The 23,637-nt window shown below is 42.0% G+C and overlaps 1 protein-coding gene across 1 annotated transcript in view; it reads right to left on the bottom strand.

The window, feature by feature from the left end:
- pemt (phosphatidylethanolamine N-methyltransferase) overlaps nucleotides 1-23,056 on the bottom strand; it is a 43,773-nt gene extending 20,717 nt beyond the window's left edge. The window contains exons 1-3 of the mRNA XM_068583277.1: nucleotides 22,818-23,056; nucleotides 20,491-20,598; nucleotides 775-890 (exon numbers count right to left, since the gene is read on the bottom strand). Coding sequence (XP_068439378.1) covers nucleotides 775-890; nucleotides 20,491-20,598; nucleotides 22,818-22,904 — 311 coding nt within the window. The 5' untranslated portion in view covers nucleotides 22,905-23,056. The remainder of the gene's footprint in view (nucleotides 1-774; nucleotides 891-20,490; nucleotides 20,599-22,817) is intronic.
- Nucleotides 23,057-23,637: the final 581 nt, after the last annotated feature.

The following is a 23,637-nucleotide window of genomic DNA, read 5'->3' on the forward strand; positions in this document are numbered from 1 at the left end:
CATATCAGAGAGAGAAAACAAAATATGAAAAAAAGAAATCTTCTGGCACTGGCTTGCTGTCCTATGCGTGGTTGTGCAGAGGGTGCTCTGCCATCATTTTGATCCGCAGTGGGAGTCGTGGGAGCGTGCACTTCCACTGGGCGCGGTGCGATGGCAGGCCCAGATTAGGACGGGAGGAAGGAAGAACAGAGCAGCAGTGGGAGAGAAGGAAAGAAACGGGCTGGAAGGGAAACGGATTATCACGCTAGCAGCCGAGCAAGGCATCAGTTCAGTGGTTAGCGTCGACGCCAAAGTAGAAACTGTCATTGAGAGGAAAGTAACATGAGGCAGGGATTCATTCTGTAGTGCACGTTGTGAGTCAGACGGGCTTTAAAAACCGCCCTCCATCATTTAGACACAACAAAGTGGAGAGTGTCACAGTGCAGACGGTGATTCTCGAGGAATAAAACCAGAGTCGCAGTCTGGAGCCGTTCACTGCCGGGTGGGGAGATTGAGATTATTTAGAGTTTTTAAACTAAGATAAGCAACAACAGTGAGTGAACCGCCTGCGTGTCTGCCGGCAGCAACATGCGTCTGTGACACAACAAGATGTTATAAGCACGCCTCTGTGTGTCACCGGCCCCGACGTCACCGGCCTCCACTTTGCATTTGTATTTAGACATGCAGGTGGCTGAAAAGTGGTTTTGATAAGATAGGAATTGATGAAAAGTGAGCCGATCTGGATGGAAACGAGGACGGTGAAAAGGACAGGCGTCTCACCTGCAGAAGACTCACCTGTGACTGCGGTACACGTTGAGCAGAATGATGACGAAGCCCAGGCAGTAACAGGCCAGGTACGGGCTGCCAAAGAGCCGGGAGAGGGTCCGCGTACGATGCTCCCATCTCGCCACCTGGCAAACAAGACAGACAGAGAGCGGAGGTCACGGGATGATGGCGTAATCCTTAAAAATGCCATCATTTAGTTGTGTGTGTGTGTTTGTTGGGGGGGTAGTCTCCTGAACAATGATTGAAATGGACTGCTCAGTGTGTTGCAAAGTCAAGTTAGCTGTCTTTTTGTCATTTCAGAGATAAATCTGCATTCATGTTGGCCACTGATGCATGGTGGCCCGATAAGCTGTAAACACTCGCTGTGTGTGTCGGTAAATGTTTCGCCTTCATTTGAAGCTGTAATCCTGTAAAATCTGATAAACGTAACTCCAATCTTCAGTCTTCTTTGAGCTGTTTTGGTCTCTGCCAACTTCACTTAAAATATCTCTCTGTGTTTGATGCACGTTATACATAAATCAAGATGTTGTTACGATCCCTTTGTTAAAGGTTTTTTGACATTATTTTGTTGTCAACATGATTAAAACGTGTGAGACATTCACAGTGAGTGAAGAGTAACCTGACAGAGTACTGTAATTTACCTCCACAAGATGGATGCTTTGAGTGCTTCAGCTATTCCTTTGGACTGAAATGGTTGTGAACTTTTCAACTTTTGTTGTTTTTCCTCACAATCCCGGAGGAGGATGTGATTCAGACATTTATTTCTGTTCCTTTCCTGCTATTCATGAAAGTAGAAAACAATGTATTCTGGCCCTCCGTGAAATCGCATCATGGCGCTTGTGGTCATTCGCTCACTGACGTGGTCGTCGTCATTTTAAGCTGCTGTAGAGCTTTGATCAGCTGCACAGAGGGAAATAAATCTCCGCGGCGAACACAAGTTTATGTCACTGACATGCTTTGTTCAGCCAGATGATCTCCACAAATGAAAACCTCTTTTATGATTGATGAAGCGTGAAGGCAATCACAAGAAGTAAAAAGCTGACGTGAGGCTATAAACCAAAAATATTTCAAAATGGCCGCAATACTTAATACTCTGCGCATATAGAGCATGAGTTGTAGTTAAAACATCTCTCAAATGAAAGCTGGGAACCTGAAGATGGATTTGAGATGCATCTCAACGTTGTTTGTCAAGTTGCTCTCGTCATAAATTACAAACAACAACTAATTCTTACTTCTGTTCTTGAAACAGCCACACATGCACTGGATGCCCCTGGTCTCTAGTTTGTGGTTTTAAAGTTTCAAGAGGCTGTGATCGTCCCTTGTGGGTTTTAACAGAACCAATTTTCCTCCACATGTATTGAGGCGAGGAGGTCAAGGCCCTTCTTCATAACACTTTGGAGCATTGCTTCTCGTACCGATGAATTCATGAGGTTTTTCAGTTGTATTTGTTGGTGTATATTGTGGCTTAAATCAAAATGAAGTTGACTTTCAGTATTCTGAGTGTATTTTCAAGACTATACTGCAGCTCATTGCTCAGATGATCTGCTTATATTGTTTGGATTTGTGTACATCCCAAAGCCGGCCGCCACATGAGGGATAACCACGCAGCCGTGTTGTCGTGCTCATGATTGACGCACGTTGACTCCAAGCTGCACTTCACACCAAATAAAACACAATTCCGATTGTTTATGCAACCGAACCAAAGCGTTTGACCCGTCTACAACCCAGCAGTTTGTGGCTTTGCTGACTGAAAGAGTCGTTGTTGGACCGAAAAACTGTGGCCGACCCGAACTGTGTAGGTGGACTGCAAAAGGACACAAATGTTGCCATGACAACACCTTTTCTTTGCTCATTGAAGGAAAGAAACTCCAGAAAGTGAATAAAGATGAGAGGAAACAAACAGCACGGCGAGAAAATTGAAGTGTTAAGGTGTTAAAAGGAAGGCTTTGGCGACAGCGGAACGACACCTACTCATACTCCACAGAGGACGAGCGTGTCTTTTTTCAAGATGTGATCACTGCCGTGCTTAGCAATAGTCACTCAGCAGCCTGCGGCCATGACAGGAGGCCAAGCCCGGCGCTCAACAGCAACAAGAGCTCGTCCATGAAGCTTTAAACCTGAGCGTACGAAGTGATACAGAACTTCAAAAGTCATTCTCCATGTTCCATCCTTATTTCCTCTCTGTGTCCAGGACGAGGGAAGACGTGTGAAATGAAAGTCCAAACCATGTAGCTGTTCTTTGGCTTACACTAAAGTCACGTCCAAATGTGGATGACATCACAGTCTGCTTTGAGGGACACAGCGAGCCAGAGAGAGACAGAATGAGCTCCTCCAGGGATGCAGGGAGTTAGCCTGCAGGTGACACAGTTGTGCGCGCAGAGATGATACAAAGACAAATGCATATCTATGTGGTGGCTGCGGATGTTAAATAATTCAGCATTTACTGAAGAGTTTAAGCTAATTATTACGTCAGAGAAAACATCCTGGAGTTGGGGCTAACCCCGTTCACTTTATGAAGAGTGTGTGTGTGTGTGTGTGTGTGTGTGTGTACACACACTCGCTAATGTTGAAACAGGCTTGCTGGACTCTGGCAGCGGGCCAGTGACCTCGCTGCCTCACCAATTGATGAGGAGGAGACTTACTGAGAAAGCGGCTGCTTTTCTCAGCCTCCTCGTGTCCAAAATATTCAAGTTCGGGACTTGTTTTGAAAGGTATGCTGCGTCCTACATACTTATGTGTGTTTATGTGGACAGTCCTTGAAAAGTTCTCTAAGGTGAGATGAGTTTTAACCAAGGAAAAGTCATGTGAATGTTCTTGAAGAGCCACAAAGGCCAGGTTGTCTTATGTAAAAGTGAGACAGAGACTGTTTGCCAACTGTTTGTCTCCTCTTATTGATTGATAACAATCACAATAATCTTCAAATCCATCAGTGTGACATAATGATTCAGCAATATCAAAAGGAAGAGGAGATACATAACCAAACTGCTGTTCAGGCTCCAGCTGAAGATAAAAGACTCTGTGTTGAAGTAGAATTTAAAAAAAAGGAGGCTTAGAAAGAGTTACCGCGAGCTCACCTCTTACATAAGAGAGCAGGAGAAAAATGGATTAGACTCGCTGTGACTGATGACAATGACATTTTCCTTTTCCAACAAAGAAGTGGCTCAGTTGTGCGTCCATGTGATTTAAGATTTGTGTAATTAATAAAGCCACAGCTCCCTTTTCCTTTCTTCAAAATATGTTTTTTCTAAACTAAAACTGTCTCCTCATCCAGAGCTCCCATTTAATTCATTTAACTTGCTAAAGTACAGTAACTCTTGTCAGAAGAGGCCTGTGGTTTTATTTATTTTTTTCGGGATCGTTAAGTTTGAATAATTCCGTAAACTGCTTAAAAACTAAGCGATTATAACGTCTCACTCAAACATTCATACCTCCCCTCACGACGGCGGTCAAAGACACATCCCTGTAACGCACAAATTGCAACGCTAATTGCACATAACGCGAGACCAGAAGTTTCATTTTCTTTTTTTGCGATCTCATTGGTCCTCAGACTCTTCTGAAAGCGCGTCAGACGACACATGTGGAAGTACGGGATCCTTTACTTATGCTGTGTGTCACGGTGTGATCAAGGAAAAGCTCAAAGTGGGTCATTTTATGTTTATTACAATCTGGAATTTCAATCTGTTTTAGTTTTGACCAAAACGTTGCCGCACTCAAAGCGTTTATAATTTAACTGCAGCTCTCGGTAACTTTGAAGACCTTTAACCAAGTTGCTGCTGTACAATTGTTTTTTCTTCATAATAAATAAAAATTGAGCCGCTGTGTATTAATGTATCCATTTGTCACATTTTTGTTTTACAAAGTCAGGAAAGCAATGTTAGCAATAAGTCCAGACTGACGTTGTCCTACACATGAAAGTCCCGGTCATGTCCTCACAGTGAGGCCGACAGCTCAACTCAACCACTGGAAACAGATCGATACTCGGCATAGAGGCCGAGCACCCAAACCCAGCTTGAGAACAAAAGAGACAGATCGGTGCACGGCTCCATTAATCTGAGTCTGCTGCTGTAAAAGGGCTCATTTTTGATCATGTGGGAAACATTACAATCCCCCTCCAACCACATTAGCGAGTCATTTGTGCCACTGCGTTTGAGACTTAAGCGGCGACGGGACCGCGAGCTCCCATCAATCTGTAGTAACCTGAACTAAAAATACTCAGGTGTTGTGCAGACGGACGGCTGATGCTGTTATCAAATCAGAAGTGGAGCCTTGGGAATAACAGAACGCAGGGATGAGGAGGAGAGTACAGGGAGAGGCGCCAGCTCGGCAGAACTCGCAGCTCTCAAAGACAAATCTAATCAAGGATGCGGTAACAGGCTCCTACTGTGTACCCATCAGCTCCAATAAGTCTGAGATACAGGCTCTTGAATGGGCTTGAATGCAGGACATTAGAAAGACATCTCAAGGGACGGGACTTCTACGTGACAAAAACAGGTACGTGAAGCTAAAAGTACCCCAGATGGAAGTATATTTTGTTTTCTGCCACACAATGAACCAAACATATTGCCCACTTCCCTGAATACAAGTCCTGCATTCAACATGTAATACTGTATGAGCAACAAGATATCTTCAGTACCAAAAGAAAAAGTATACTCATTATGCAGAATGGCCAATTTTAATTAATATATTGACGGTAATCATTGGATCATGATTATTATAAGGCTGAGATTAGGCTTTAGTCGTTTTACCCCGGCAGGACATCCATCGAAACAAATGTTTTAATCATTGGTCTTCCTCGACTGTCTGTAGTGGGATCACGTCATTGCATAGATGAATTATTATAATATTGCTCTTCATATTGTGCCTCGAGGTGATGGACGCTGCTAGTGACAACAGCTGGTGAAGGTAAAGCTAATTTTAATCACTTTATATACTTATTGGGCTATATACAACTTAATAATACATAACAATATCATAACTACTGATTAATATTGTTGAATAAGTGTTAAAAAACTGAACATATACAATATATCCCTCTGAAAAGTTTAACATTACTCAAGTACAAGCGTCTGGGATTTGTACTTAAGCTCTGTACTAAGTCTAAATGTACGAAGCATCAAATTGTTTGTGAGAGCACAAAGTTCTTCATTTTGATCTCACACACACACACACACACACACACAAACACACACACACACCGCCAACAGCATTAATGCGGGGATGGATGTTGTCATGGAGTAACGAGGAGAGGGGAGAACAAGAACAGACAGATCGCATCTCCATCAGCAACACCTTGAATAAATCCTCTCCAATTTAGAAAACACTAATTAAACATTTCAATATTTTTGGGTTAATGGAGATTTTGTCAATGGCAAATACTGGGAGCACTTCCAAATAAACAGACTACACTTCGTTAAACATGGATCACATGCAGGGGACAGGACACATTAGTCTCTTCGGCGGTGGGGCTCTAGGGATGGTAATGTTGCCTGTCAGCACATTCGTCCTCCTCTTTAGTCCAGACTGAAACAAATATTGGATGGATTACCAGGACAATCTGTAACACACAGTCATGTTCCCCAAATAATTAGGCTTACTGACGGTAGTGATCCTCTGAGTTGAGCAGGTACAGGTTTTACCATGGGCGTGGCATGTTTGGTTTTTTTCATCTATTCAATGGATTCATGTTCCCAGAGGCTGAATCCTTATGATTTGGGTGATTGCTTGAACTTTTAAACATTATATTTGCTAACCAGCAGCATATTAGCATTTACATTGTGAGCAGGTTAGCATGCTGATGTTGAACCATTTACAAAGTATACTATAGTACTGTAAGTACTATAAGTACTATAAATATATAGTTGATAGGGTCTTAGACTGTACAAGTCTTGTTTCTCTCTGGAAGGACACATCTTTGGAAATTTCTCCAGGAAATTTGCTGGTCAGGCACATTATTATAAAAGTATACCCCTTTGGTCATTGACCCCATGACCTTTCATCTGTTGCTACTATCAGGTTAACTTTTCATCCACAGCATTGTCAGAGATCAGTCAGATGCATTGCTTCATGGAAGAAAGAGTTCACCCTGAGGAGTTTTACTGGTTTGGTAATATACAATAAGCATGTAATCTTGCAATAACCATAATTTATTTATACCCTTAAAACATCCTTTTCATGCGAGTTAAAGTCTTGTGAAATTATGATCTCTGTTGCGACTGCATACATTTCGCCTCCAGACAGAGGCAAAAGGTCGAACCTATTATATCACCCCAATTACGTCAACAATGATTCAGCTGAAATGCTTCAGGCTGTGAAATCGCTAGTTGAATACGGGAAATTGTAAAGATTATGGACCCAAATCTTCTCCTTGTAGCAATTGTACGATAGAAAATCAAAATGAACTGGAGCAAATAAAAACATATGGATTTAAATCAGGTTTGGAGATGCCCCCTATAGCAACCGTAAGGGTTCGCACACAGACTGTGGCTGGTTTGTTATGTATGTATGACTACAACCATTGGCCCTGAGGTACAGAAACAATTCAGTCACACTGAGTCGGCTTCTTGACACTGATCATCTGCCTTCATAAAAAAAAGCTCAGGATATACAGACCATATCGGGACCTGCAGCCAGCACAGTGGTTGGCAGGATCTTTAGATTTTGAAGTGGATCAACAGAATAACTGGATGAACCTAAATGGATCAACAGAGTAACTAGATTAGCCCATAGCGATCGACAGAATACCTTGATGAACCTTTGGGGATCTACGGACTACCTGGATGAAGCTATAGGAACACCTGGATGAACGTAAATGGATCACCTGAATACCTGGATGAAGCTATAGGAACACCTGGATGAACGTAAATGGATCACCTGAATACCTGGATGAAGCTATAGGAACACCTGGATGAACGTAAATGGATCACATGAATACCTGGATGAAGCTATAGGAACACCTGGATGAACGTAAATGGATCACCTGAATACCTGGATGAAGCTATAGGAACACCTGGATGAACGTAAATGGATCACATGAATACCTGGATGAACCTATGGTGATCAACATAATACCTCATTGAACCTATGGGGATCGACAGAATACCTGGATGTCAGAGCACGTAATCTAACGTACCCAACATATGATCAGGTGCCATGTTTAGTTTCTACTATGTCACCTAAACGTAGGCACAGGAAAGTCAGCTCCAAAAGGTAAGTAAGGTGGGCCATGACGGCGTGAGACAATATACTGGATGGGCAAGCAGTAAACAATCAGTGAGGGGCACATTTGTTTTTGTTGCTTTTAGTTGTGCGCTTGTAACTTAAAGAACATGTTCCCCACAACGCTTCTGTCTGCCTGAACGAACCTTCTCTATAAAAAAAAATGGTGTATCTTCGGTGCTGAATATTACAAAGCACAAACAGCTGCCAAAGCTCCTGTCGTCAAACAATAAATCTGAGTTCTTAAGTGTGAAAGTGTTCAACGAGCAACAGTTCGTCGACTGCGACCCGATCTGAGGAAAAGTAATGTTGACAATAGTTCCCCATGCCGACGGGTGTGACCAACACGAAAACATCTGCCTCCAACGAGAGAGTACTTCTGAGGTCAGATCAGTGCAATCAGTGTGATTGAGTCCAATGAATTAAAACATGAAATGTTTGATCAACGATATGAAAATGAATCGTTCCTCACTGAAGACATGAATATCTATCTGAATGTCTCTGACCAGACTGAACCAAATACATATGAACGATAAAGTATTTGATTAACGACAAAGACAAGCTGCTGCTATCTTTAGGTGATCTTCAGTATCACTCGGTCCTTTGAGGTCAAGCGGCATTAAAGGATCCATGTTATGCTCGTTTTCAGGTTCATACATGTGCCGTGGGTTTCTACTAGAACATGTTTTAAAGACCACATTTAAATTCTCACTTTTTAATTCACCAACGTCTCTGAATCACATTCTCAATGGCTCGTCATGGGCGTTTGGGAAGCTCATTGCTAGCCGAGTTTGACATGATGACCCTTGGTTGAAAAAGCAATTTTGCATAATGAGTCATCGTTAAGAGAACAAATGTCATATGACCACTGTGTTGGTATTGATCAGCCCGATTAAAAAAAACAAAAACACAGCCGTTTCAAATTATTTTATCTCTGGTTTGATTCTCAAACTACTGAGAAAACAAATATCTCAGATTCTCAGTTATTCTGCAGTACTGGAAACATTGCTAACCTAGAGTGACAAGGACATCAGAAATAACAAATGGTTTATCCAAGGATGGTTTATTACAACGTGGGTTTTATTTGAGTATTTCCGCCCATGGCCATCGGTTTTTATCAGTAACAACGAAGCCGGCAGCACAGAAAAAAAGAACGGAGGGAAACGGCACAATAAAAACGAGCGGCCGGTCGACCACGCGGGTTCGTGGCTTGAAACTTAATTGGAGGCCGGACGGCTTCGGCTCTGAGACCAGCTGCCGCAGCAGCCGTCGTGGACAGCATGAGCCGACGGGTATCTCGTTGCCGGAGATGTAGGTCACTGGGCAGCACAGACCTGATGACTGGATGACGAACTCCATATGCAACGGGGGAAGATCGGGTGACCACATGAAGGCCGGTTGATAATGCATGCGCCGGGTGGCGTCTATTTGTTCAACTGAGGCCGACCTCAGCTTGTGAGGGCACAGCGAGAGGGAGGGGGAGGGGGGGTTGTTGTTTTTTTTACAATTGCTGAGGAAAGTAGGAGAAAGAAGCAACACTTATCCAGATCATCTGACTACAGGTGAAGCCAAAGGGGGGAACTAATCAAATAAAATCTATTGGGTTAACTGTTGTTTGTGTTCAGTGTGTGTTTCCAACACGAGCAAAAGGGTAATAGTCAATGGATGAAATAGTTACAAACAGCAACCGTAGGTTAAATAGGTTGGCGTGTGAGAAGCGGTAACAATCGTGGCCAATCACATTCGCGACAAACATCCGATTTAAACACAGACAGGAGAGTTTGCCCTGAGAGAAAAACATATTGTTATTGTCTGGAACATGCAGACAGATTTTAATATGAAAACAGCAACTTTAATCTGCCAACAAGAGCAGACTGTGTCTTTTTTCTTCTTTTTAGATGCACTTGTTGGATTTAATGTCTGATCACAATGATCCATTAAATACATCGCTGCTGTTAAATACCACAATGGGGTCATAAATAAAACTGGAAGGACAATAAGACGAGATCACACCAGCTGGGACAACAAATTGCTTTCCCCACCTGTTTATTTCAGTGAGCTTTTCTCTGGCCACACACTCCGCCTTCCTTTTAATCACCTGAGGAGTCCACCGCGACCGTGTGTGTGTGTGTGTGTGTGTGTGTGTGTGTGTGTGTGTGTGTGTGTGTGTGTGTGTGTGTGTGAGATTTCAGTATTTTTCTGGTGGAAAAAAACAAACAATAAAAGTGGAAAGATGGACAAAACCTTGTGTGATGTTGGAGAGGTTTTCATAGACTCCAAATATCGTCTCAGTGGTCTTGCTGCTCATCGGACTCAAGGTCTGGCAGTCACTTCGAAAGCCCAAAACAAAACCCTTCACAAAAGTGTCGTCAACACCCAGTCACACACACACACACACACACAGATTTTAAGCTCTGACACACTAATGCACAGTAATCAGCTGGCACAGTCTTGCTAATAATTATCCTAAATATAACTGCCATCAAGTTTGTGTTCAAAGACAAAGACGGCCATGTGCGTCAGACCATAAAAATAATCTGAGTGTTGATTGTTGAGGGAATTGCTGGAAACTACAGCGGCAGCATGTAAAATAGAGTTTCATTAAAGATTAAATATACACTTTTGTTATGCATAAATTCCATTCATTTTGCGTGTGAATCTCATCTGCGAGTCTGAAGATGACTCCTAATGGCTCCTAATATGACTCCTAAACCTTCATTAGTTATTTGCTGTGTGAGTTTCTGCACAGTCGCGTCCGTGATCGTAGAATAGGTGTCACTTTTCTTTGTATTAGAATAAAGTTATTCAATAAAAGTACAAATAAAATGTCATTGAAGTCAGCGTCACTTATCAGGAAATAACGGCTTTTCGGTAAAATGCTGGAAATATTTTTCGGTAAACGTTAAAGGCCAACGACTCATTTGTATTTCTTGTATTTCTGCTTCCCACTTTTCAGAATATGTATTCATGATTGAGCTGAATATATATTTTTCTCACCCTTGTCTTTCTTAAGTCTAGATGCAATTCTCATTTCTGCTCCTTTGTCTCCTCAGTTTCTTTCCCCTCAGTTTGGACACTTTCACAACCTGCACATCCTCTGCCTCCTCCGGCACACTTAGCTTTCAGTCTCTCGCATTTAGGGTTTGTAAATAATCCGAGATACCCCCCTGGAGGTCACGTTGACATCGCGTTGCCCTTTCTCCGCTGTTCCTTTTTTTCTTTAACACTCTCTTTGACTCTGGCTGTTTAAATAAAAACAGTTTTATAAATCATTTCACCGTTCCTCCCGTCTACTTTTAAGAGCCACTGCTGGTTAAATGAAACACATGACCCTTTGACTTTTCATCCCCGCTTCCCTCCATTACGTCTCTTCTCCTGCTCGTCTAAACACAGAGGACTCACGCAGACGTTATCGCTCTGCCCAAGGTCATGTCGGGACTGCTCGGGCCGCCCCAGATAACACCCTCTAAGAAGTGGGCAGCCTTACGGCTCGCGTGCACACTTTTTCGTACACGCAAGCCAGCGTCTGATGGCCGCCTCCTCGTGGCGTGCTGCGCTTGATTTGAGTTCGGTTGTAGTCTGAGCTGCTTAAAGGCAAATACATTCATTTGAATTGATTTTTTAACAACTCGTGACTCAATGACCTAATTATTGCAGATTTTAATTTGCCAACACAATTGTAAAATATCAGTCGAACACACAGCTAATGTACTTAAAAGCATGCCTATTCCTGACGAATCAGAACTTATTAAACCTTGTTTATCTATTAAAATTCATTCACTGGCACATTCACAGTCAGGTTTGTCAAGACACGTGACAATGATGGTCAATGCAAAAGAAGACAATTACCCCACTGACTCGGTCAGTGCGATCAATTTCAGTAAAAATGTCAACAGACTCTGAAGTAGACCTCCCCGCTGAGTGCACGCACGCATTCATACAGCATGCGCACGCTCGCATTGTTTTGAGTGAGGGGGCGGGGTCAACGGTGAGCGTCATCGACGACTGCGACTTGGCACGACGTGGATGCGAAACGGGTGCCGTGTTTCCTTCAAAATGAAAAAGTGGCTGACCTTCGGAGTGTTTCTGACGACGTGTTCAAGCTGTTGATGCTGGACGGGAGCGCCATTCGGAAGGTCAGCAGAAAACTGTCTGGCGCGGCTTTCTTCCGAGCTGCGCAGTCGGTTCCCACATCCTGTTATCTTTCGGCCTGACGTCACGTCCACATGATTCGGCTGAGAAGTCAGAGCGGTGATATGAAACCCAGAAGAACAGACTGACCAATCTCCTCCCAGCAGCGCCGTGTCAGCGTGACATCTGTCCCGAGCAGATTTGACTTTGGAATGGTTTGATATCTGCCGAGGTCGAGAGGGGCAACCTGCTGCTGTCCAGGGTGCAGAGGAAACTCACTCGGAGTGGAGCTTCATTCCAAACCACAGTGGAAATGCCCTCTATTGAACGCTAGAGTTACCATATTAACTGCTTGAATCAAACTTTCTCTTTTGTCAGCAAAATCCAAAATATATGCATTCAGTGCATTTGCCTTTTTCAGAATTACTTTTGGATAATAAGGATCATTTAAATTAAAAGCTGCTTTATTTGTTAACACTCTTGTTTAAGTGTGCATTTTATTCCTTGCATTTCGCTGGCGCTAAACCACCTGTAGAACAGAAACCATTGGTTTCTGCTGCAGCACGAGCGTCACGAGGCCCCGGGGGTGTACCTTCAGGTGCCGAAGCAGCAGAGATATTCTGTCCTTTCCTGCTTTTAGAGAATGGTTCACTTTTTATAAACGTGGAACACTTTTCATGAGTTTAAAGTACTTTGGGTTGCGGCTGTCACGCGGCAAACAACGATTTAGGAATTATTCAAGAGTCTAACGGTGAGAGACGCTCGAATGGATCGACCGCCAATCAAAACTGGCCGTTTTTTGTTGTTGCGGGATCGTGATATTTCCTTTTTTTTTATGACACACATGAGCCACGTCATAGCGGCACAGACAGCAACGTGTACACGCACACACACACACACACACACACACGCACACGCACGCACACACACACACACACACACACACACACACACACACACACACACACACACTGTTAGTGTAGAAGTTCAAAAGTGTTAGAATTTATCCAGCCGCAAGCTAAAAAAGAAGCCATGGTGAAACAAATTAAAAAGTATCTGGAACATCTAATTTAAATTAACACGCACTGACCGGTTTGTTTGTCCTCTGAGTCCCGCTCACAACAGATAACAGCTGACATCACCGGAGGTTGCATTGACTTGCATTATGATGCGTTCAAGCTCAAACAATGTGCTCAAATCAAACCTTATAAAATCAGGTTTTGTTGGACAAAAACTTGAATTGATGCAGTCGTTTGAAGACGTTTTCAAAGTAATTATGACCTTTTAGACAGAAATAAGCGATAACAAACAAAACACAGACAGCGGCTTGTGTAACCAGACGATAACTCGTTTTGTAATTATCAGTTTGAAAAAAAAAAGAAAAAGATTTGAGCCCTGAAAAAGTCATCACAAGGTTGTCATGCTGAACAGACTCTTAACGGCAAGTCCAAAAGTAAAGCTAAAAAAACGGAGTCCCTGGAAAGGGACATTGTGTCCACATGTACAGAGACACATTAAAAGTCAGCAGAGGGAAGAAAGGAACGAAGGAACCAGAAATGTATCACTTAAGGTGTTGTTTCTTGTGTGATACCTAAATATAGAGCACTGACAAAAAATAAAACTCTTTGGATAACTCACCTTGAGGAACACAAGATTACAGTTTATCCCTTTAACAACAGATATAAATAGGTTGAACTTTTGAAATGCATCAGTGTTTAATTCGGCATTAAGCTACATGCTAACGGCCAGCTAGCAGCGCTAATATCTGCTAGCATTATGTACGTGGTGATTCGTCGCAGTAAACATGCGCTGTGATTGGTCGGCAACACTCTACTGAACTCTGATCAACTTTACGACCACGTCGCTGAACGTCTTTTCACGGAGAGGGGGCGGACTTTGTCTTCAATGAACAACATCTGATAGGTTTCCTGCTTTTTGTGTTTTTTCATCTGCGGTGGCGTTGTGTTGATGTGGTGCTGTTTTTACGGGTTTGTGCTGGTCAGGTGTGTCGGTCAGGACACACACAACACGGCTGAGGCGAGGTTGCGGGGTGCGCCTCAGCTTTCCTGGCTGATGTTACTTCTTCTGATACAATTTTACGGCTGTTGCGGTGTCCTTGTATCAATATATAATATATGGAATCGTATCTGCTGTATTGTGATACGTATCGCCAGATCATTGCCAAAATCACATGTTTGGTTAAGTCACAGCATTTTGTTACTTTTAGCGTTGTTGAACCTTTTGGAAACCGTGCGGGAAAATCCTCCCGCTCCAATTTTAAGTCCTGAAACTCCTTCGTAACAGGCCAAGGCTTCATTTGTTGTTGCAGACTCCAATTCTTTAGGTCCTAATCTTTCCAAAAAGGTGTCTTATTGACTGCTCGAGGAGGCATTTTTGGGGAATCTGGCTCATATCATGCTCAACGTTCATAGTTACGATCAAAATATCTTTTAAAAGTGATTCCCTTTTTTTTTTTGCAGATATACATTTTTTTCCCAAGACTTTGCTAAACAAATACATGCAATAAACACAAGTGTTGGAATTAATTCGGGGTTCCTACGACGACTCAAACACAGAAGAAAAACACTCAAAAACAAGGAAAAGGAGGTCAGCAGACAAAATTGGTTCCACAGTTTTCAACGGGTTAAACCAGAGGGAACTCATGTCCCTCTGTGTGTGAGCGTTTTCAGTGACAAGATAGAAGGTCAAGTCGTCGGGCCCACCCCCCCACAGACACACACACACACACACACACACACAGACAACCATTTCAAGGAAGGGACCTTGCAGTGTCCGTGTTGTGCAGTAGGAACACTGTGTTCGGAGCAGACGCAGCGTATACCAGCGTTGTTACTGAGCAGCCGAGTTCTTTTCTGTTATCACACAGAGCCGAAAGTATTCAGGCACTGAGCTCGGTGTGTGTGTTTTTTTATGGCCTCAAATTAAACAAATCTGTCTGTAGATTTTATGTAAATCTTTTAGAATGCAAAACTGAGCACTACCAGGAAACCGATGTCCATGGAGTAACCACACACAAAAAAAGCTAAATAATAAATGGGGGAGAATAACAGTGATTATTTCACATGGTGCATATGCAAATTTTGGGGCAAAAGAAGTGAAAAGGGTACATGAGGATGCACTTTTGCACCGTAAATCAAGACAGTATAAATGAAAAATTAAGCAAGTTGTTCAATTCTCACGAGTCGGCACAGGTGATGTTGTGGTTTTTTTCTGATGAGGGTGCTAAAACCATCCTGGAGCACAAAGAACAATAAACGCTTCCTCTCGTAAGCGCATGTTTGTACCAAAAGTTCACCACTGAGTCCAAATGCTGGGTTTGTTTCGTTCAGCTTGTGGTCACAATGTCCGCGGTCATTTCAACCATCGCCTGTTTCGGATACGCGACTAACGGGACAGCGTGCACCTCACACTGCTACTGTTAAGGACACACACACACACACACACACACAAACTTCCTCCTTGCTCAAAGTCTGTCTGGACCAGAGAAGGGAGAAAGAGTGGAGGTGTAAAACACGACTGACAAGATTAGCGCCAGATGATGGAGACGTTTGAGAGCAAAGAGACGTTTGCATGTGTGCAGATGTAAAGTTATGAATCAAAGCTCGGTCGTCATGAGACACAACTCAGTAGCAAAAAAAATACATTTCTTTTTTTGATTAATCCATCAGTTATTTGGATTGAGGGGACGAGTGGTTCATGTGGATTTGGAAAAGTAACTAATACGTATTGAGAAAAGTCACTTTAAAGTGTAGCTGGTAGAAGAAAAGTATTTAATTGGATTGACAATAGGAATAGACATGTTATCAAAACAATAACTATGAATAAAGCTTATTGCAGCGTAAAACCCTTTGATACACAAGCTATGAAAACCCCTTCTAAAGCACAATACGGGTCTAAAATGACCCGTATTGACCTGCCATGTTATTTCATGCATGTCTGAGTGTTTCTCTGCTATATTTTTAGAAATCAATTCATTTAATGATCACATTTTTCATTAAATATCCTGTTTTTCATTACCACAAATCATTATTTTAAATTTTTCCTTTTCTTAATTTATGAAATAAAATGTTTTTTTGTATTTTTACATCAAGTTTACACACATGGGTCCAAAAAGACCCGTATTCATTTCCTATGTTATTTCATGCATGGCTGTGTTTCTTGCTATGTATTTAAAAATATATTTATTTAATCTTGTAATATTAGAGGATTCCTTAAAATATATTGTTTTTGATTATCATAAATAGTTTTCTTCATCTTCTTTTTGTATTTTTACATCAGGTTTACACACAGGGGTCAAAAATAGGTCAATACGGGTCATTTTAGACCCATGTGCTTTAGAAGGATAGAGATACAAAAATATTTTGTTATTAAAAAAGTACAAAAGGAAAAATAAAACCAAGAATTTGTGATGATCGAAAACAAGTTAATTGAGGAATTCCTGGAATTCTGAATGGTGAAATAAATTTATTGCAAAGATATTTACAATCAAAACTCTGTCGGGTCTATTTAGACCCATGTTGCGTATCTAAGGGTTAAAAAGGGGACAACCTGTTGTTGTTGTGCTTTTAGCTTTAATATGTAGCCCCGAATGACAAAAATATGAGAATTCAAGATCCTTATTTGTCATGTATTTGATGCCAGTCACGCAAAAAATGAGGGTCTCAGACGGGGTCACCAACCTTTTTGAAACCGAGAGCTACAAAATAATCTGAAGGGCTACTTGTTTGATACCAACTTCCTGAACAACAAAGTTGCACAGATCATCTTTTAATATTAATATATGTGAAGTGTCTGCTCACATATCAATGTTAATTATTCCTCACAATAATTATCAACAATTTCCACAACAATGTAGGAAAAAAATGTTTTCATCACTTTGTTGGAAACATTAAAATAAAGTTATATCTGTGCAAACATAAGTAATATTTATTTACTACTAAATAGCTTATTGTGGAAAACAATAAGCTATTTTTGTGCAAAACAAAACAGAATAAGTGCAGATGTGTGAGCATCAGGTTGCATCAGTATTAGTGGCTCAGTGAGCTGCTTTCATTACATTTCCTCTGCAAATCTTTTTAAAACAGGGTTGTGGATTTGATACAGACTCTCAATTCATGCTTCATGAGCTGGGGTCTGTTTTCTAAAGAGACGCAACAGCAGAAAAAACCTCACGGAGATCTCATAAAGATCGGCTTTTGGCATAATGCCAAGAATCGGCGAGTCGCGCATGCGCAGTGCAACCTATTAACGGATCAGCATTTCCTCTCGCGCCCAGAGACTCTCGATATGCGAAGGCAGAAACGTCCGTTCATGGAGCTCCAGGCCGCAGCCTGTTGCTCTTCACGTACATGTACATGTACATGAACTGATAGGCTTTAAAACTGATAGCCGTTAGCTCAAAGCAGCAAATCCCATTGTGGAAAGCACGCAACATATTTCTCTCTCTCTGTCCACTGTGTCCGTGACTGTGTGTGTGTGTGTGTGTGTGTGTGTGTGTGTGTGTGTGTGTGTGTGTGTGTGTGTGTGTGTGTGTGTCGGTGTGCGCCCGTGTCGGGGGCGGAACTCTGCTGCTTGCGATACAGAGAAGAGATAGAGATATATATATATATATATATATATATATATATATATATATATATATATATATATATATATATATATATATATATATATAGATGGATGAATTCCATGAGACTTGTTTTGCTGCAGTAAGAAGAAACCATGATCTAATGAGTTTGGATCACAAAAAACACTATTTCTTACCAGCAGCTACAAATGAAATACGAGGATCTTTTTTTTGACAAAGCTCAATTTTTTCCGATTTTAAGAACACGTCTCGGGGCGACTCACGTGGTCCGTGTGGGCGACAAGGTGCCTCTGGTCTAAGACAACATAAAACACTGCAAGTTCAAATATTAGAATAAAATGTAGTATGTTTAAAATCAATCTTCTTGCCTATCAAACTCAATGAAAGCGTAACACAGGGAATCTCCACTTTTCCAGTCTCTGATGATCTCACAGCTTTTTATGGTCCCGAAGCGAGAAAAGATGACAGCTGGGATCGGCTCCAGCGCCCCGCGACCCTAATGAGGATAAGCGGTTAAGATAATGGATGGATGGATGGATGGATGTTTAAAATAGAAGATAACTAGAATCAGCTCATGCCAGTTTAAAGTCGAAAGAAGGACCACAAAGAAACCATGAAAAAATGTGATGTTTTTTGTGGCACAGAAATGCTGCTCCTTCAGCACCGTGAGGAGCACTGTAGCAGCCACATGCCGCACACGGTGTGCCATGAGACGAGGCGGGCTGGAGGCCTGCAACAAAGGACGGTGAGAGGTGTGCTTCACAACGAATGAAGATGTTCCTCGGACCGGGTGAGCGGGGGACGACGGTACGAGTTCGCTCCCTAATGAAAAAGTATTCCTGCTCAAGATCCCATCAGCAGTTGACACGTGCGACCGAAACGTGATCAATAGTATGTTTTCTTTCTTTGCCCTTTGAGCGATGGAGGTCCGATCAAACCAAATGAAACCCCGTCTCTGGCAATAGCTCCAACACATCAGATGAAAAGATCTTTTGTATCAGGCCGCCATCAGTTCCAACAGTCTGAATGCTGTTTGCCTGAATAACCTCCATTACAGCCACTTACAGGTCATTTTTCAGAGTAATGCACCAACAAAAAGGCTGATTCAGGATCATGTCGCAAGGTGCCAAGAGCACCTCAGTGACATTCACCCCGATGCAAATAATTTGCTTCTCTTTTGTAAAGTGAGAGCTAATGTATGGTGAGCACGAGGGCTGCGCAGTTATGATGAGTCAATGTTCAGTTTGCGAGCCGTTAACGACTGAGATGACAATTCTGATATGAATCACCTGCACCTGTGGAAGCAGAAAAAACTACTTCAAAAGCAAAAGGTGAATTACACCAATTTTATCTAATTATCATATAGCCGAGCAATTGGTTTGAATGTGGAAAGAAGTGGAATTATTAAATTGCATTTTGTTGTTTTATTCAGTATTTCTTTCTTTGTCTCCTTGGTGCTGAAACATTTTTTTTTTCAAACCACGAGCAACTGCATTATATAAGCGGTGCACTTTGCCCAAGCGTGAAAGGAAAAGTGCCACATTATCAAGACACGACTAATAAGACCACTTTAAGTTGAAAGCACAAAGCACAACTGAAGTCGTGGGATGACTAAAGAACAGCCATCGCTGAGGAAGACGCGACTTGAATTGTCTGACTGAAATCGGCAAAGCACTTGACATGTTGGGCGTCCCTCAGGGCCGAGTCTTGAAGCGACCAACGACCACAACACAGACATCATTTATTGCCTGATAACAATATAATGTGATATACAGTCTATTAGATATGAACTATAATCTATAAACCGTCGGCCCCGACCGATGGCAGCCTATCAGAGGACCGATAAACAGTTTTCAAAGCCATAACTTGTCACACGAACGTCCCCAGTTTGTTTGTCCCACTGCGTTAAACAAGTTATTTGGAGTTTTTTTTGTCTGGAGGTACAAAATGTACAGCGTTGGAAATGCTCGATAGTCCCAGCTACGTCACAGGTTTGATTCCGGCCTTTGTTACATGAATAACTATCCCTCACTCTGTTCCCCTGATTAAACACTGTCCTCTGACAAAAAAAGGCCTTTATACAGCCAACATCATCCATCATTTGCATGTGCATGTTGGCAACAGAGTTGTTGTTCGCCCCCAGCCACCCAGACAAGCTGGCAAGCCTTCAGCATCTTTGCAGCATCAAAATGGTTTACGAGCGGCTGTATCGTTGGGCTGCAAGCTGTAAAACGTGTTGAGCTGATTTGTTGAGCTGGGTTTGTAGCGTCTATGTTTAAAACTCAACAAACTCAAGCCTCGGAGTCGAGGTCATGGTGTCTGACGTTGCTCACACGACCACAGATAACGTGATGTGCGCATCTCGTGACTGGTATGCTCGTAATCTCCCGCTGGTGTTACGTACCACTGGGTTTCTCCACCAAGGCTCAACATGTATGTATCTGGATGCTAAATATTGCTGAGGTAACCTCCCACTCACTAGTAGCACACGGATCTGGAAAGTCAGTGTTTAGGATGCAGACTTTGGTGGTTACTACCCTTACATAGACAAGCTTTTGCAGATTTCTGCTTCAAAGCGCACACCTTTACATCACGGTTTATTGGAAAAAAAGTGAACAAAACAATTGCTAAAAGAATAATATTATAAATTATATATATGTTGATTTGTTCCAGTATGCTAAACCAGACAAAGTCTTCACGACACTAGATTAAGGATGCGAGAGGATGTACAGAACTATTTAGTAGCTGCAATATCTTCAAGTATCTCTTACCACATTCCAGAAGAAAGGGTTGAAAATGATGGCGACCACGGCGACACAAAAGCTGGAGTCGTGAAAGTTGGTGAATTTTAGGAGCCCTTCCATGAATGTCAAATCCATCTGAAAGACACAGCCATGTGAAACACACAAAACTTCATTTCATCAAGAGTTATAAAAGTTGGATATTGTCAAGGGTCTCTGCACAGAAATGGCTAATTCTCCAGTCGGATGCCATTAAACAACTGCGGAAGAACGACGTCGTTAAAAGAGCAACGGCAAAACCTCAAATGGCGGAAAAACATGTTGCGGACGTGATTAAAACCGTGACATTTATGGTTGTTTCATTTCAGAGTCCTCAGACGCTGTTCATCATCTCTTCAGAGGAGCAGTAGCTTCAGTGGTAAAGTCTATTTCAATTTTGCATTTATTAATACAGCAACTTTTATACCTTCGCAAGCGTAAAAACCTTTTCTGAAATACTTACAAATAATAGTTTGTGTGCACAAATTGACAATGCGAAGCATAAAAACAGGTGGATTTGAAGTGGGGCTGTAAGATTCAAACTGCACTCAAACCACTTCTGGCTACTTCTTCCCATGTTATTTTCTATGAAGCTTGCAGATGCACTTTTGTGAGACGTTGAAGTAAAGAGAGTCTTGACCTGTAAGAGGCTTTTTATTATTATAAGTCTACACGGTCGGTAAAGTTTGCTCTAAGACAACATTTGGAAAGAAAGGAAAGAAAGCAGATTACGGATGACGGGCAACTCAGGACTTTTTAAAAAGTGCAGCATGGCACATTGGCGTAATGAATGTATTCCTTTGACGGATAAGCGGAGCGGCATGGGCTGATGTTCCCTCTCACACTGGAGTGCTCTGTGTGGCTTTCCAGCTTATGCCTTCTGACGCAGAAGATGGAAAGCAACAAAGTACGCGTTTTATGCAATTATTATCCCAGCATTGGTGTCAATAGGGCAATACAGCCACAATTAGTTCATGTAATTTTTACACCTAGACTGACCCTCACCTCCTTCTAGGAAAATGTTTTAAAATAAGATGTGGGACTTGTCTTTGAGAGAATTCGCCATGAAGGTATTCCTGAGGGTTCGTTTTTTACTTTCAGGACACAGAAAGAAAAAAAAGGAGGACAGCCCCACGGATAAGTGATACTATGATATTATGTTGGATCTCTGCAACAGCTGCACTCACGACAGGTGAATACAGTCAACATTTCCATATCTAATAGATATCACCTTGAAAGCTCCCAAGCTGATAATGTTACAATGGCAATGACACAATAATTTGTATCTGTATTGTATTTGTAAGTTTTAAATACTCAAATATTTGTATTTGCAAGTTTTTAAATATTTAAATGACGCAATATCTTATCAAATGTGTCTCAATTTGGAAACATTTACGGAACAAAAATCGGAACATAAGATAAAGCCAGGTTCATGTTGTCAACATGTCAGAATCAAAGGGAATTTAGGATATCAGTTTGTATCAATCAATGAATGTGAAAATATATTAAACAGCCATAATTAACAATAAATGGGTCTATAAATCAAGCTTTGAAATATATCCGAGCAAAGTGCTCTGTGAAAACACTCAGAATCTAAATGAAGTTTAGTGTTTGTGAGTGTCAAAGTGAAGATTGAGAAAACTGCTTGTGAAAGATAAGTATTGTAAATGTGTCCGTACATTTCGCAAGAACTGACGGTTAAACGTCAGCTCTGTGATAATGATGTCAGATTAGTTTGTCTTATCTTGTCCTAATGGTAATGGACAAGAGGTTAGGCTTAACCTGTTGAGTGTAATGGGTGCTCTGACCTGGAGAACATTTCATGTCATCGTGACCTGGTTTGTCAATGTCAACAGGACATCCTCAGACTTTTAACTGATGAGAATAAATAAGAAGCAGATGCACAAGACGGTGATGGTTTGAAGGATAGGAAGTACAGGAGGTACCTTGTCTCGATGCAGGTTACCTCACCAAAACAATGGTACTTGAAATAAAAACATGAATACGAGTTCAAACACATAATTCGTGCTGCAAGAACACATTTTATAATGTCATCGCAAGGACGTTAACTTGTATAGTCTGCGTGGAATAACAGCTTGTTTACCGTGAGTTTGCAAAACAACAACATATGCTTTTATTTTGAAAAGGGAAGGGAGAAGGTGGGGGGGAGGGAGGCAACCGCGCCGCCGCCTGTTTTCCGGCTGTCGCGAGCTCCGCAATGGAGCCGACTGCTCGGTCGGTGAAAGCCGCGCGCGGAGCCGCGTGAAAGTGAGACATGCAGGCCCTGCTCCGTCGTCCACAGCTGAAGCGAGTGTTACCTTTGAGTAATCCACGTTGTTGAGTCCTCCGCAGCAGTCCAGCGGCACTGAAAGCTCGTCTGCGGGCGCAGTGACGTCGCTGCTCATACACGCCGAGTGCACGCCGGCGGACACACAGCCCTCATGTGTGCGCGCGCGCGTGAAAAGATAACGAATATTGCTCAATTTTGAGAGCAAGGGTCTTAGTATTCAGAGGAAGAAGTGAAGCGGTTGCAGTGGGGGTGGTGGGGTGAGATCCACACAAGTCCTAATAACCTCTAACCCCGCCCAATGCATCCCGGGATATGTAGTTCATATTCCACTTGACTGGTTGATGGTGTCCTGTACACGTTTGCTGCCCGTATCTTCGCCTAGAAATGAATTAAATCTAAACTTTTGGGCCTGCTGTTACACGTCCGAACCTGCAGGGTTTTTTTTAGTTGTCTCCCGTGGAGTGAAAGAGTAGTCTGTTGCTTTACACCTGCTGGCTTTTATGTATTGTGTTAATACATATAAATACAAAAATCACAAGATTCTCATTCTTAAGTTGATTGACAGGTCTTTTAATTTTGGCACATGCACTGTAAGTTTTTCTTTTACATCTGTGATGTTTGTAACAGACAGCAAGAAAACACACGTCTTATTTTTAAACCAGAAGTCAACTCATTTAATAAATATATGGTTGTTTAGTCATATTACCATATCTCTTCTCCTTGCCTTACATCTAATCTCATAGGTAATTTTCTTTCTCTCCTTTTTCCTCCTCTTCTCCTCCCTCTGTCTCTTCTTTCCTCCTCTCTTCCACTTATATTCACTTCTCATCTCATGCCTCCTTTTCTCA

This window comes from Clinocottus analis, unplaced genomic scaffold (genome assembly GCF_023055335.1).
Source record: "Clinocottus analis isolate CAN_PGR_092001 unplaced genomic scaffold, fCliAna1.0.p SCAF_19, whole genome shotgun sequence".
Lineage (NCBI taxonomy): Eukaryota > Metazoa > Chordata > Actinopteri > Perciformes > Cottidae > Clinocottus > Clinocottus analis.